Here is a 16,577-nt window from a genome sequence, read left to right on the forward strand (position 1 = left end):
GTACATGTAATGACATCAAATGAAAAGATACTTTTAAAATGAGCTCTTTTTAAGTAATATGTCTTTTACTTGGAACAAGAATTAAAAAAAGCATGGCCTATGCCCTTTGTCTGTATTACTTGAAGTATGTTAGAAAGTAATTCTTGTCGTAAAGCATTTGGGGAGGTTAATAGTATTAATTAACTCAGTAGAACCTTTAATAATATTAACTGGATTTTATTTATGATCATGTTTAAAGTGCTATGAAAACCCTTTAGTACATTTTTAAGACAATGATGTTTAAAAAAATAAACTATTTTTTAGAAGAGTTTTAGATTTATAGAAAAATTGGGAAGATAGAATTTCCGTATACTCCCATACCGAGTTTTCCTTATATAAACATTTCACATTAGTCTGGTACATTTGTTACAATTAATGAACTATTATTGATAGATTATTAACTAAATTACATATTTTATTAGATTTCTTGAGTTTTTACCACTTGTTCTTTTTGTGTTCCAGGATCCTGTTTATCATACCACGTTACACTGAGTTGTCATAAGGCAATAAAATTTTTATTTATTTAGCAAATGTTTATTGGGTACCTCCTTTGTGCTGGAAACTATTTTAATAGTGTAAGGGATCTGTCACATAAACAGACCCCAAAAATCCCTGCCTTCATATGAAGCTTATATTTTGTTTCCTTTAATATGCATAAGTAATTTCTTTTTTTTTTTTTTTTTTTTTTTTTTTGAGACGGAGTCTCGCTCTGCCACCCAGGCCCAGGCTGGAGTGCAGTGGCCGGATCTCAGCTCACTGCAAGCTCCACCTCCCGGGTTTACGCCATTCTCCTGCCTCAGCCTCCCGAGTAGCTGGGACTACAGGCGCCCGACACGTCGCCCGGCTAGTTTTTTGTATTTTTTAGTAGAGACGGGGTTTCACCATGTTAGCCAGGATGGTCTCGATCTCCTGACCTCGTGATCCGCCCGTCTCGGCCTCCCAAAGTGCTGGGATTACAGGCTTGAGCCACCGCGCCCGGCCCGCATAAGAAATTTCTAATGAAAAGTGAAACAAATAGAAGATCATATATACCAAGGGTGTGTTTATTGGCCTGTAGTTTTGCCCCCTTCTTTGAATTTTCTTTTTTTAAAATCTAGGCTGGGCACAGTGGCCTATGCCTGTAATTTCAGCACTTTGGGATGCTGAGGTGGGAGGATTGCTTGAGGCCAGGAGTTCAATACCAGCCTGGGCAACATGGGGAGACCTGCCTGTATTTAAAATTAAATAAATGAAAAAGAAAAAAAAATAGTTTTTAGTTATGCATATAATACATGTATACATTGTTGCCTGAAAATTTCATCTACTTCCTTCTCATTGCTGAACTCTCAGTCTTAGTTTTTTAAGTAATGCCAAGTGTTCCCTTGCTACAGAGAGAGCAGAAGGAGGACAGGGAGAACAGCAGCCTTTGAGTGGAAGTTGGACCAGCCCTCAGCTCCCTTCAAGGACACAGTCTGTTAGGTCACCCACACCTTATAAAAAACAGCTTAATGAGGAACTCCAGCGGCGCTCTTCAGCATTAGGTAAAACAGTGTTCTTATTTCATTCCCTTCTATATGCTAGAGTTTTCCACAGTCATTGTGTTTCCTAGTTGTTTATAGCAGGACTTTCCTGCTATTTGGAGTAGTCAGGTACTAGTTGGAATAGTCAGGTATCTTTCAGAGTAAATAAAACTGTTACCTAGGTAGTGAAAGAATTTATTGACACCTGAAAAAATTCTTAAACGTCTCATTAAACTTTAATTTAGGCAAGGCACAGATCTCTTGACTATTTTTTGATTAATTACTTGCTTGGGTTTCAGCAGAGAACAGTTTGCAACATCCCCAGGAGAACACAGGTTAGTTTCCACTTTGTAAATGAATTTTGCATATGTTCTTGGGATGCTAGTGAAATGTGATATGCATGCCTCTGGCTGCAGAACTCTGTCAACTCCATTAGTGGGCTGCCACTTGCTCTTGGCCTTCTGTCCTTGTTGGGGTGCAAACTGTCAGTGTGGCTGAATAAGCTGAGCTCCTCTCATCTGTCTGTTTTCCATTCTGGTCTGCTACACAGTCATCTCCTTCATTTTCATGCTCTTCTGATGAGTATGGGCTGGGGACTGGTGTCAGAATTGAGAGATTAGAGAAAGAGAGGTGGTTTATGTTTTATTTCTGTCAGATTTTTCAACTTGGTGGAGTGGTTTGCCCAGGTCAAGGTGACGAAAGAAAGGAAGTGGGAGGTGGCATGGTAGAGAGGAAGGGATGCAGCATTGGGAATTAGATGCCCCTGAACACTAGATCCCGTCTGGTCTGGCTGGTCTTCCCCCAGGTAATGGTGGTTGGCAGAAGGATAGTTTATTGTGAGTTCAGACTTGGTCAGCGAGAGCAAAGATAAACCAAGCAAAGGAAGAGTTTCTACCCAAGGACTGGCACAGAGCTGGCTGCATCACCTGCACAGGTTTTCTAGGGCAGTGAGCCTCAGCCAGGGTTACATCAGCCATTTGGAGGGAAGAATCAGAAGATGGAGAGAGGGAGAAAGGAGCTCTGCTTTTGTTCCACATAATCTCTATTTTAACTTTTAGCCTCAGTAAACTCTCCTTAGCTCTTGAGTCTGACCCACAACAACACTGTTTTTGTTGAGGGAGCTCTTTTGACTCAATCCCGTGCTGAATTGAGTGTAGGATTTGTTTTACCTAAAATCAAGTTAGACTAGAAAGTAATCTTTTAGGAGTTACAAATTGGCAGCCTGCCAAACCTTGCCATTGGTGTTATGATCAACTTGAACTTTAATATCTCCAGGTGGAGCCTTTAATGTCTAGTTTCTTTATTGTCTTTCTCAAGTCTACTTGATTATTTGATTCTATCTTCAAGGCATTTGAGCTTCAGAAGCCTGGTGGTGGTTGGCCAGCCACGTTCTTTTCCCTATTAAAAAGGCTGTAATTCTACAATTTGCTAGCTTTCCGACCTTAGGAAAGTTATTTAATTTTCTGATGTTCATTTTGCAAGAGAAGCAGCTAAGGCTATTTGCCTAAGGGCATAAAGCTAGACCAGATTTTCTCTCTGGGTCTCTTTCATCTTCAGCCAACATCTATGATTCTCTTGGTTCCAAGAAGGGTCTCATTCATCCTTTTTCATTGGATGATGCTATTAATACTTTCTTATATTCCTAATTGGCTAAATGCAAGGGACTTCACAAGTTGTTGCCTGCTGCTCAGGAGCACAGCCGTTATGTTTCCAGTAGCTTCATCTGTCTTCTTTTCAACTTGTAGATCATGGAGAGTTGCTTTTTGTTTTGAGACTCAAGTTATTTATTCTAATACAGTAGCAACACATCTGAGGTATGTGCTAAAACGAAGATATAACTTTATAGAAAGATAGAAGTTTCCAGAGTTTTCTAAAATAGGTACAATTTTGATAGTTACTTCAGTGATTACATAATCTTGGGAAATTCTTTGTAAACTTTAGATCCCAACCTCTCATTTCTTTGTAATTCTTTTTTTCCCACCCAGCCAAAACAACACCTATCTAGCAAATGGTGAATCTGAGGAAGATTCAGAGTGGGGTATTTTCCAGCTTACTTTGCCGTAGGTTATCAGGTTGATGGGTTTAAGCTAATAGGATATTCATCCTTTTTGTCAAACTATCTTCGCTTCATCCTTAGGTTTTGTAACTGCCAGAAATAGGCAGAAACTTCAGTTGTAACTTTGGTCTAAATTAAGGAAATAATAGGTGACAGTTTTGGTGGGCATATCCTATTTTGGCTATGAGGCTGGAATTTGGGCTTATTAGTGATAGATTTGGTTCAGTATTGCTATGTCAGGTATAAATGATCCTTTCCAATTTGGAGCTACAGGGTTGGGGAAGTGACAGGGAGGGATAAGATTGGAGTTTTAGCAATTTTCTGGCAGTTTTAATATGCTTGGACATAGGTCAAGTTCTACCATGGCAAAATTGACCATCCTGGATGTTGTGAAGTCTGTCAGAATCTTTGAAGGCTGAGCTATTAAACTTCTTTCTGACCATCTTCTGCATGAGACTTTGGATATATGGTCTGCAGACAGAACTAAACTGTTTGATCCTACTGCTTACCTGTTTGACTTTGGAGAACAAGCTCAGTTAACCCTCCCTGATTGCTTTTTCTTCTGCTAAATTTCTAGAAGCATTTATTATAGGTTGGACCAAAGGGCTTAAGAAGTCATTAATGAATTTTGGACCATTTAAGTGATGTTCCCATTTCAGGCCTGAAAACCATCAATGGTCTTAGACAATGCTTGTCTTAGGCAGCCTTTACTCGCTTGTAAAACAGCATTTTACATGAGAAGAAATACTTTCAGTAGCCTCTTACCCTTGTAAAGACTTGTTTTAACTCTCAATTCATATAACTGGATGGGAGAACATAATTATATGCTAACAATAAGAGGCAGTTTCCATCACATATATACCTTGTTGTATATAGATACTAGGGACTGTTAACAAGGTTGCTTTTTTTTTAATCCAACTCAGACACAAGAAGGAAAGCAGAACCTACCTTTGGAGGTCATGACCCTCGTACAGCTGTTCAGCTTCGAAGCCTCAGCACAGTATTAAAACGCCTCAAGGAAATCATGGAAGGGAAAAGCCAGGTACTGTCTGGAGGCTTTGGAAGATTACTTACTAAGCGCTTATGGGGATCATGCCATACCTAATGAAAATGGCATTCATGCCACTGAAAGAAAGTTTAATTAGTACTTCCTCCAACTGTGAGCACCCTATTTTTATACATAAGTTCTTAATTTTATTGTAGTCTAATTTGTCAGTTTCTTCCCTTTATGCTTAGTGCTTTTTGTGTTCTGTTTAAGAAGTGTTTATCTAGTTCAGGGCAGTAGATATCCTCCTATGGTTTCTTCAAGAAGGTTTATTATTTCTGTCAAGTATAGGGGTCAGGCTTCCATTTTTCCTCATGGATGTCCAGTTGGATATAGTACCATTGTTTTTGAAAAGACCATCTTCCACTGATTGCATTATAAATTTCACCATAAGTCCATATATGTGTGAGGGTGTGTCAGGGCTCTCTTTTTCTGTTCCATACCTTTATTTTTTTCTATCCTTTTACCAGTACCCTGTCTAAAATTATTGTAGCATTAGAATAAGTCTTGATGGCTGGTAATATTAAGTCCTTCAATTTGTTCTTCTTCAAGATTGTCTTGGTTATTTTGACCTTTTGTATTCCCATATGAATTTTTGAATTAGTTTGTTTTCTGGAAAAGAAAGCTTTGAGGATTTCATTTGCCATTGCTTATTAATAATCAGTATTTTCAAGAAGCCTTCACACATTTTTATTGTTATAGGATAGTGACCTGAAACAATACTGGATGCCAGATAGCCAATGTAAAGAGTGCTATGACTGTAGTGAGAAATTTACAACCTTTAGGCGCAGACACCATTGCCGACTATGTGGGCAGATTTTCTGCAGTCGTTGCTGTAATCAAGAAATCCCTGGAAAATTTATGGGCTATACAGGTAAATGCATTTTATTGCCAGTTTACAATTTTTAAAGGTCATAACTATAAAACACTTATAATACAGGATAGTGTTAAGCCAATTTTCATTTTGGGCTTTATGTGTAAGACATGGGGACACAAAGGTGAGGGAGACACAGCTTTGCTTTTAAGAACTTTACTGTTGAATAATACAGTAGATGGGACTTATCATAAATAACCAGAGTAAAAGTGTATTTATTGTAGATGCTAGCAAAATCTATGGGAACATTAAAATTTATTAGACAAGATCGTTAGAGTAGATTAGTAATTTAAATCACAATGAGAGTTTTCATTTTACCAAGTACAGATCTTCCTTGACGTTACATGACACTGAGCTTTGGCAGTGAATTGTGTCTTACTCAGATTCTTCCATAAGGAGCGTAGTCAGATTTCAGCAGTACAGAAAATTTAAGTTATTTGTTGAAACAGAAAAAAACTGAACAATGGTGTGTTGATTTATATAGTGATTTGGGAGTGGAAGGTAGGCAGAAATTACGTGAAAAAGAACACTCCTGACATCTCTCTCATGCTATTTTTGTTATTGTGAAGATCTTTCTGTCCGCTCTTTTTTTTTACACCTAAACTACTACAGAGTTCAGAATCCCATTATCTGTCAAGAACCCCATTAGCTTTTACAGCAGCATTTTTGTTTGAAAATTTTTTTTTTTTTTTTTTTTTTTTTTTTTTTTGGTAATAATTTCAACTTTTATTTTAGATTCATGTTTGTTACATGGGTATATTTAGTGATGCTTAGATTTTGCATATGATTGATCCTGTCACCCAGGTAGTGGGCATGGTATCCAGTAGTTAGTTTTTCAAATCTTGCTCCTCTTCCTCCCTCCCTGCTCTAGTAGTCCCCTTGTCTATTGTTGCCATCTTTATGTCCTTATGTACTCAGTGTTTAGCTCCCACTTGTAAGTGAGAGCTTGTGGCTTTTGGTTTTCTGTTTCTGTGTTAATTTACTTAGGATAATGGCCTCCAGCTGCATCCATGTTGCTACAAAGGACATAATTTTGTTCTTTTTTTTTTTTATGGCTGCATAATATTCCATGGTCTATATATACCACATTTTCTTTATCCATTTCACCATTGGTGCACCCAGGTTGATTCTGTCTTTGCTATTATAAAAGGTGTTACAATGAACATACGAGTACATGTGTCTTTTTGGTAGAATTATTTATTCTCCTTTGGATATATACCCAGTAGTGGGATTCCTGAGTCAAACGGTAGTAGTACTGTTTTAAGCTCTTTGAGAAATCTTCCAACTGTCTTCCACAGTGGCTGAAATAACTTACATTCCCCTCAGCAGTGTATAAGCATTCTCTTTTCTCTGCAGCTTTACCAGTATTCGTTTTTTGGCTGTTTAATAACAGCTATTCTGACTGGTGTGAGATGGTATCTTATTGTGGTTTTGATTTGCATTTCACTAATGATTAGTGATGTGGAGCATTTTTTCATGTTTGTTGGCCACTTGTAGGTCTTTTTTTGAGAAGTGTCTGTTCATGTCTTTTGCCCAATTTTTAATGGGGTCATTTGTTTTTTACTTGTTGAATTATGTTTCTTATATATTCTGGATATTAGATCTTTGTCAGATGCATAGTTTGCAAGTATATTCTCCTCTTCTGTGGCTTGTGTGTTTACTCTGTTGATAGTTTCTTTTACCGTGCGGAAGCACTGTAGTTTAATTAGGTCCCACATGTCAATTTTTGTTTTTGTTGCAATTGCTTTTGAGGACTTAGTCATAAGTTGTTTCCCAAGGCTGATGTCCAGAATCGTGCTTCATAGGTTTTCTTCTAGGACTTTCATAGTTTGAGGTCTTACATTTAAATCTTTAATCCATCTTGAATTAATTTTCATATATGGTGAAACATAGGGGCCAGTTTTATTCTTCTGCATATGGCTAGCCAGCTATCCCAGTGCCATTTATTGAATAGGGAGTCCTTTCCCTGTTGTTCATTTTTGTTGACTTTGTTGAAGATCAAATGTCTGTAAGTGTGTGGTTTTATTTCTGGGTTCTTTGTTCTGTTCCATTGGCTTACGTGCCTGTTTTTGTACCAGTACCGTGCTGTTTTTGTTACTGTAGCCTATTCCTATGAAACTACCAATGCCATTTTCATAGAATTAGAAAACTATTCTAAAATTCATATAGAACCAAAAAAGAGCCTGAGTAGTCAAAACAATTGTAAGCAAAAAGAACAAGTCAGGAGGCATCACATTTCCTGACTTCAAATTGTACTCTAAGGCTACAGTGACCACGATTACAGCTTTTAAAAGACTTTTTTTTTTTTTAACCTTTAGTTTCTCCCTACCTTGAATTCATATTTCATATCCTAGTCAGCATTCTTTGTAAAATGCTAATTTGATCATGTCAGGGTATTTCCCTGCATAGTACTCTTTCAGAGCTCCCATTACCCTCAGGATAAAACCTTTCTTGTTAATATGGTTGGTATGTTAGCTTCCTAGGGCTACCATAACAAAGTACCACAGGCTCAGTGGCTTAGAACAACAGAAATGTATGTCTCGTAGTTCTGGAGGCCAGAAGTACCAAAATACAGATCAGGGAACAAATGTAGGGATTCTCCTGGTTGTCTGTTCTATCTCTATATTCTAGAACTGGGGAAATAACTATAGAGTGAGTCTGGGGACTCACTAAACTCACAGTGAGATAGACCTGAGCTAAAGCTCCACTGATCACCTGACCTCTGTAAGTCTCTACTCTGACAGGCAGACCAGAGTGATGTTTTGGGTCTCCGGAAATTAGTGTCAGTTGAGAGTGAGTGTCTAATAACCCCTGAAAAATTTCATTATTTCCTTCTCCTCAGTGTCCAGTTGCCTTGGTACAAGCATAGGTCTCTTTGGGGATGGCTGGTAGAAAGATTAACTGTGTACATTTCTGGCAGTGTAGTGGGGTTCTTCTTCAGAATGAAGAAGAGTTCTGGATCATCGGTAAATGGTAAATTGGTAAATGGCTCAAGTCTGGGAATTGATTAAAAGATCATATGACTCAGTTTTCATTACACAAGTTGGACTTACAGCTACTTGATGTAGAGTTATTTCTCTTATACAAATCAAGTAAGAGTTTTGTTGATTGCCCATCTACTTCACTTGTGGAGACATTATGATCAACTAGCCAATGCTATAAATCTCTTAATTTATTCTGATTACTGCTTTGATGCTGATGTCTATTACAGTAACCATGCCCACCTTGTCTTTGGCGATTAAAGTGCTGCCTATTGGCCCCGCCACCCTGGGATCCAGTGATCCCCATTGCATTTAGGTTTCCTGACCCATTAGCAGTAGTTCCTTTTGTAATTTCTGATCTACAAAGAAGAGCAACCACAAAGCTCTTTAAGGATGCTGGGCCTCCCCTTACAAATTTATTTCTCATAGTCGTGGTTGAAAGGTATGGCCCCCTTGGGTGAGTCAGCAAGTCTCACATGGTAAAACTACTTTTAATGTTTCAATCTCCCCTAATCTTTGGATGCCTTCTTCTATAATATAATGGGGCATTTCTGACATTTCAGCCCCATTTAGTGTAAGCCACCTTTTGGTCTGTGTTTCAGCCAGTCATCTAAACAGACTGTTGGAGACCCTTTTAACCCCTTGAGCTGCGACAATAAATATAGAATCTGCTTAGTGGGCCCATATCAGTAAATTCAGCTTGATCCAACTTTACCATTCTTTCCACTGTTATCCCATACCTTCATTATCCATTCCCACATGTATTTCCTTGCTTTTTTATCTGTATAAATGGGAAAAATCATGTAGTTCTTCTGGAGTGCAGTGCACCTTCTCATGGGTCACAGTTTGTATCTCACCTTTCAGGGTCTGCCTGAGCTTGAGTTTCTTTATAGGTCTGGTAGCAAAGAGGAGTAGCAGGAGTAGATCCTGAGTAAAATTATCAGTGTTTTGCAGGGCAGCTAACTCAGGGGAGGTCATTACAGACTGTCTGATCAAAGCCAGGTTAATCTCCTCAAATGAGGTGGAAAGACTGCTTCTGCTGGCAAAGAAGACTCAGAATTTTGGTGTTTAGTATCCCCAGCTTCATCAGGATCTTCCTATATATTTCCATCCCTTCCCAATCAATGCCCTCACTTTAATAGCAGACAAACTTCAAGGTTGGTGATTCAGTTTGTGTTTCAGTTCAGCCACTTGCAGGATGAGAGTGTCATTTGATTTTTAGCAATCTTAGCACTGAAACTGCAGGAGGTAAGGATTTCTTTCAAGGAAGACCTAGAAGCTTTCAGATAATTTATACAGTTCTTCAGCTGGGAATTTGAATCCCTAAGGTAATCCATTTCTTTTTTTACTTTTTTCTAATGCAATTAGGAGGATCCAGCCCATGTCATTATACTTGTTAGCTTGACAAAACTGTTCTAAGGTATTAAATACTTGTTCACCCAGCACTTTGCCTTTTATAAATATTAATGTTTGATTTGGAGTATCTATAGGTGATATTTTGCATGTCTTTGTTGCCACATTACACAATGGACTATCAGTGTTCTCTTTACTACTGGAAATAGAGTCATTAGTGCCTTTAAATCTAATCAGCTTAGAGAACCAATTCCAGAAATGTAAGAACCAATTCAGAAAACTTATCCTTAAGATTCTGTTGCTCTAAAGCCATTCTTGGTGCCAAAATATGTGTTAGGGTTCTCCAGAGAAACAGAACCAGTAGGATACACAAACACACACTTAATATAGAGAGAAATTTATGTTTAACAATCGGTCAAGTTATTTTGAGGACTGGCAAGTCTGAAATTCTCAGGGCAAGCCAGTAGGCTGGAAACTCCTACAGGATTTCTATCTTGCTGTGTTGAGACAGAATTTCTTTTTCTTCTGAAAACTTTAGTCTTTGTCCTTAAGGACTTCAGCTGATTAGATGAGACCTACTCACATTCTAGAGGACAGTCTGCTTTACTTAAAGTCAGCTGATTGTAAATATTAATCACATCCAAAAAAAATAACCGTCACAGCATCTCAGCTTGACCAAACAACTAATCTAGCCAAGGTGACACATAAGGTTAATCACAAATGGGATAATATAGTGGTCCCCAATCTTTTTGGCACCAGGGACCGCTTTTGTGGAAGACAGTCTTTCCATGGACTGGTGTGGGGGATGGGGGATGGTTTTGAGATGAAACTGTTACACCTTAGATAATCAGGCATTAGATTCTTGTAAGGAACGTTTCATCCTAGATCCCTCACATGCGCAGTTCACCGTAGGGTTCACGCTTCTATAGGAATCTAATGCCACCGCTCATGTGACAGGAGGTGAGGCTCCGGAGGTAATGCTTGTTTGTGTATAGCTTGTGTGCTGCTTGCTCACCACTCACCTCCTGCTGTGCGGCTTGCTTCCTAACAGGCTATGGATGGGGAGCAGTACATGGCTCTGGGGTTGGGGACCCCTGCGATAATATATGCTAGGCACAGTTATACATTGTGACACTGAATAAATGTTAATACCTAGAAAAATGTCTAGTACATGGAAAGGGATTAATGAACAGTAAACTATTGTTATTGATGGTAGTAGCAATAGTATCTCCATCTGTCATGCAGCTTTTTGATTATATGTGTGTTGCCTCCAGTGGACTATGAGTTTTTTAATGGCAGGACTGTATCTCATCAGTCATTGTGTTCCCATCACACCATATAGGCATGCGCTTAATAGGCTCTTGCTGATGAAAGTTCTTCATGAAATGAAAACTTTTCTGATTAGGCTTAGCTCTGTTTATTGATTTGATAGTTTTAGTTCTAATAGCTGACTGGTTAGGGGAGATTTCCTTTATAGTGTAAGAAACAAATGAAGTCTTTGTTGTAGTAAATTGGAAGTCTTTCTGCAGGGAGTAATTTTCACTTCTTTTGTTTTTGTTTTTTTTTTTTTTGGAGACCGAGTCTCTCTCTGCTGCTCAAGCTGGAGTGCAGTGGCATGATCACAGCTTACTGCAGCCTCAGCCTCCTGGGCTCAAGCAATCCTCGCACCTCTCAGCCTCCCAAGTAGCTTGGACTACAGGGTGCATGCCACCATGCCCTGGCTAGATTTTGTATTTTTTATTGATGTGGGATCTCACCATGTTGCCTAGGCTGATCTCAAACTCCTGTGCTCAAGCAGTCTGCCTGCCTTGGCCTCCCGAAGTATTGGGATTACGGGTGCGTGCCACCATGCCTGGCCTACGTGCACAATTTAATAAAACTGAGTACTATGTAATAGTAGTCTTAAAATGAAAAAGTAAAAGGCCATTTTGGTAGTGATTATGGTGAAAACACGATACAGTTAACTTTTAGAAGTCTTATTTTGTATTACTTCAGTTTTCTATTATTAGTGGGAAAATTTTAGGTAGAATTATTAAACAACATGTTATTTAGTAAGGTTTAATTATTTTACCTCCTTTTTTAATACCTAAATTGTTACAGAATCACTCAAAACAATGTTATCGAAAAATAGGGTAGAAATGAAAACTTACATTTGGACAGGTCTGCACCCTCAAAAAATATGTATTTAGAAATATTAACCTCGTTTGTCCTCTCAAGGATATTTCATTTCTATCCTTTTTTTTTTTTTTCAGCCGGAGTTTCGCTTTTGTTGTGCAGGCTGGAGTGCAGTGGCACAGTCTCAGCTCACTGCAACCTCTGCCTCTCAGGTTTAAGCGATTCTCCCACTGCAGCCTCCCGAGTAGCTGGGATTATAGGCGCCCGCCACCATGCCTAGCTCATTTTTGTATTTTTAGTAGAGACAGGGTTTCACCATGTTGGCCAGGCTGGTCTTGGACTACTCACCTCAGGTGATTTATCCGTCTCAGCCTCCCAAAGTGCTGGGATTATAGGAGTGAGCCACTGCGCCTGGCCCTAACTTTTTTAATAAGAATTCTTTTATAGTTTTTACTCTCATATATTATATTGCATGTAAGCCCATTTTCTATTAGTTTGCTTTTGAAATTCTGTGGAGGGTACTCTTCAGGGCTTTACAATAAAGACCTTAATAATATTTCCTCCTTAATTAATTTGCCTGTGGAAAATATGTTGTTTCCATTTGTGTTGGTTTATTTATTCTATTAAAAAATGTTATTCCTTGAAACTCATGTCATTGTTGGATTTCTTTTTCAAAATTTTATTTTATGTATGTTTATATTTTTATAGAACAGGGTCTCGGTATGGTGGCCAGGTTGTTCTTGAACTCCTGCCCTCAAGCAGTCCTCCCGCCTTGGCCCCCACAAAGTGCTGGGATTACAGGTGTGAGCCACTGTGGCTGGCCTAGATCCCTTATTTCACTTTTACAACCTGGGAAAAAAATACTCTTTTAAGCAAAATTTTCTAGTATCATTGGGATATACATTTTATTTTATTTTATTTTTTAATTTATTTTGAGATGGAGTTTCATTCTTGTTGCCCAGGCTGGAGTGCGATGGCACAGTCTTGGCTCACTGCAACCTCCACCTCCTGGGTTCAAGCGATTCTCCTGCCTTAGCCTCCTGAGTAGCTGGGATTACAGGTATGCATTACCAAGCCCGGCTGATTTTTGTGTTTTTAGTAGAGATGGAGTTTCACCATGTTGGCCAGGCTAGTCTTGAACTCCTGACCTCAGGTGATCCGCCTGCTTCAGCCTCCCAAAGTGTTGGGATTATAGGCCTGAGCCACCACGTCCGGCCTAGTATATTACATTTAAACTCATTATAAATGTTTGCGGTAGTTTGGACACCTGGATGGATTTATCATAATGATGGCTCTTTTCTTTTTCTTTTAACTTTTTATTTTTTGTGCCAGAATTCAAAATGGCCCTTAAATACATGTAATAGAGCTAACACAATTATTTCACTTTTTAAAATATCTTTTTTTGAGAGTCTGTACTTGAAGACATTTCCTTGTTATTAGATGAACTGTTGACCCAAGGAGTTAAAAAAGTTACGTTAAGCAATATGTTACTGCTATCTTTTCCTTCATTTTCCTTGTTTTTTTTTTTTTTTTTTTCTTTCTCCTAGGAGACCTCCGAGCTTGCACATATTGTAGAAAAATAGCCTTAAGTTATGCTCATTCCACAGACAGTAATTCTATTGGGGAAGACTTGAATGCTCTTTCAGATTCTGCTTGCTCTGTGTCTGTCCTTGATCCAAGTGAACCCCGAACACCTGTTGGGAGTAGGAAAGCCAGCCGTAACATATTTTTAGAGGATGATTTGGCCTGGCAAAGGTATTGTTCCTTAAATATAATTTTATTTAAAATTGAGAAATACCGATAGTTGTCTGACCTGTGAGTGCTTTCAGTTAACACTTATCTTTGAATTATTTCCTGTCAGTTCACTGTGTTCTCCTTTTTCTTTGGCTTGCCTCCAGAATGTTTGCAGATGTTTATGGATAGTGATGATATTGGCTAATTAGAATGTAAGCTCCATGAGAGGAGACTTTACACCTTTCTTGTCACTGTTCTACCCCAGGCACCAAGGACAGTGCACGGCATGTATATAATCTTGAGATTATTAATTTCTAATGTAGCCTTCTGTGGGAAGAAGAATGCCCATACAGTATGTATTCATATTTCCAAATGAAATTAGATTTTTTTTCCTTCTGAAGGAATATGTCATGTTTTTCTGTAAGTATACTGCACTGCTACGTCATGTTTTTTCCTAAGTATACTGCACTGCTTGGTAGTAGAGGGTGCTAACTCTTGGAAGTTCCCTGGAATTATTTGAATTAGAATCTTAGTTTCATCAGTTTCTGATTTTTAAAAGTTATTAGTTATTATTTTTGAGACGGCCTTGCTCTGTCACCCAGGCTAGAGTGTAGTGGTGTGATCATAGCTCAGTGCAGCCTTGAATCCCTTCTACCTCAGCCTCCCAAGTAGCTGGGACAACTGCCTCAGCCTCCTGAGTAGCTGGGACAACAGGCGCACACCACTGTGCTTGGCTAATTTTTTTTTTTTTTTTAAGAGATGGCGTCTTGCCATGTTGACCAGGCTGATCTTGAACTCCTGGTTTCAAGCGATCCTCCCACCTCAGCTTCCTAAACTGCTGAGGTTACAGGCATGAGCCACTACACCTGGCCTGTGATTATTTTCTTTAGCTGAATTATTTTGTTAAGCATAATACCAAATCTGGTCATTTCAAAGAGCTTATAGTTTTAACTAATATCTCTCTGATAAGTTAATTTCTCAGTTACCCCTTAAGGAATTGAGAAATTAATATGTAATGAATTTAAATAGAAGTAAAAAATGAATTAATTACAGCTACGTTCAATATGTATGAATCTCAGGGACATAAAGTGGAGTAGAAAAGAAAATCATCTAATCATGTAACCAGTAAAATTTAATTTATATAAAATTTAAAAATATGCGCAACTAGTACACTGTTTAGGGACTGAAATGTGGTAAAACTTAAAGAAAAGAAAGACAACGATAGATATGAAAGTTATAACAGTGGTTTCACTGAGGGAAGGGAAGGGATTAGGACTGGGTAGGGGAATTTCACAGTCAGCGGTAGTGTACTTTTTCTTTTCTTTCTTTCTTTTTTTTTTTTTTTGAGATGGAGTTTTTTTTGCTCTTGTTGCCCAGGCTGGAGTCCAATGGCACAATCTTGGCTCACTGCAACCTCCTTTTCCCGGGTTCAAGCGATTCTCCTGCCTCGCCTCCCAAGTAGCTGGGATTACAGGCGCCCGCCACCATGCCCGGCTAATTTTTCTATTTTTAGTAGAGACGGGGTTTCACCATGTTGGCCAGGCTGGTCTTGAACTCCTGACCTCAGGTGATCCACCTGCCTCGGCCTCCCAAAGTGCTGGGATTACAGGTGTGAGCCACTGCGCCTGGCCGAAGTTTCTTTTTCTTACATTAGTTTTTATTTGTTTATTTATTTTGAGATGGAGTCTCGCTGTGTCACCCAGGCTGGAGTGCAGTGGTGTGATCTTGGCTCACTGCAACCTCCACCTCCCAGGTTCAAGTGATTCTTGTGTCTCAGCCTTCCAAATAGCTGGGATTACAGGCGTGTGCCACCATGCCCAGCTAAGTTTTATATTTTCAGTAGAGATAGGGTTCGCCATGTTGGCCAGGCTGGTCTCGAATTCATAGGCTGCAGTGATTTGCCCGCCTCCCAGAGTACTGGTGTTATAGGCATGAGCCACCGTGCCCAGCCTTTTCTTACATTGCTTGATGAATACTTTGGTGTTTATGGCATTGTGATTTTTTATACCTTACATATATCTTACAAATTTTAAACATTGATTCTATGTTTAATTAAACAATACAAAGTATAGAGATTTTTTAGTTTTTGTTTACTTTAGTTAGTAATGCTTTTTAGTTGTGACTGGCCCTCGTAATTGGCAGATGTGATTTAACAAAACAAATCAGGTAAGAAAGCTTCTTGAGAGATATACAATGGATGTCAAAGGTAGAATGATAGTTAAATTTTAGGTTCTGTGCTAATTGCTTAATGTTCATTTTCTTTTAGTCAGCATATCTCTGTGGCAGGCACTATTTTCTTCTTTCGATAGATGTGGATGCTGAGGTTTAGTGAGATTAAGTAATGAACCCAAGGTCACGCAGCTAGTAAGAGGTAGAGCCTACACTTGGACCTAGGTTTCTCTGACTCTATGTTGCTATTCTAGTGGGTTGTGGGGACTGAGAATAAAATATTTGAACTCAGATTTCCCTCCAAAATCACTTTCATCTTGTATTTATAATGTTAGAAGTTTCGAAAGCACCCATCCAAGTAATTTTATTTACATTCCATATACTTAAAACTTTTAAAATTGTCTTTTGGCATTTTATATTCTTAAAAGCCATGCATTGCAAAACTATTACTCATACTGTCTACACCCTAATTAAAGGAAGAACAAAATGATCCATAATGTCATTATTGCAGGGAAAAGATTTAATCTGCTTTTAATGTTAAAGTGCCTCATTGAAATTCCCTTTTACTGTCCTGAATTATTTCAGTATTTTCCTATTTTCTTTATAGTTTGATTCATCCAGATTCCTCAAATACTCCTCTTTCAGCAAGACTTGTATCTGTGCAAGAGGATGCTGGGAAATCTCCTGCTCGAAATAGGTAAACTGATGAATG

At 38.6% G+C, this 16,577-nt stretch overlaps 1 protein-coding gene across 1 annotated transcript in view; it reads left to right on the forward strand.

The window, feature by feature from the left end:
- Positions 1-16,577, forward strand: part of PIKFYVE (phosphoinositide kinase, FYVE-type zinc finger containing) — a 99,628-nt gene that overhangs the window by 8,926 nt on the left and 74,125 nt on the right. Inside the window, 5 exon segments of the mRNA XM_017889399.1 lie at positions 1,410-1,559; positions 4,518-4,636; positions 5,342-5,513; positions 13,510-13,717; positions 16,473-16,562. Of these exon segments, the coding sequence (XP_017744888.1) occupies positions 1,410-1,559; positions 4,518-4,636; positions 5,342-5,513; positions 13,510-13,717; positions 16,473-16,562 (739 nt within the window).

Source organism: Rhinopithecus bieti, unplaced genomic scaffold, assembly GCF_001698545.2.
Source record: "Rhinopithecus bieti isolate Rb0 unplaced genomic scaffold, ASM169854v2 scaffold_17939, whole genome shotgun sequence".
NCBI lineage: Eukaryota > Metazoa > Chordata > Mammalia > Primates > Cercopithecidae > Rhinopithecus > Rhinopithecus bieti.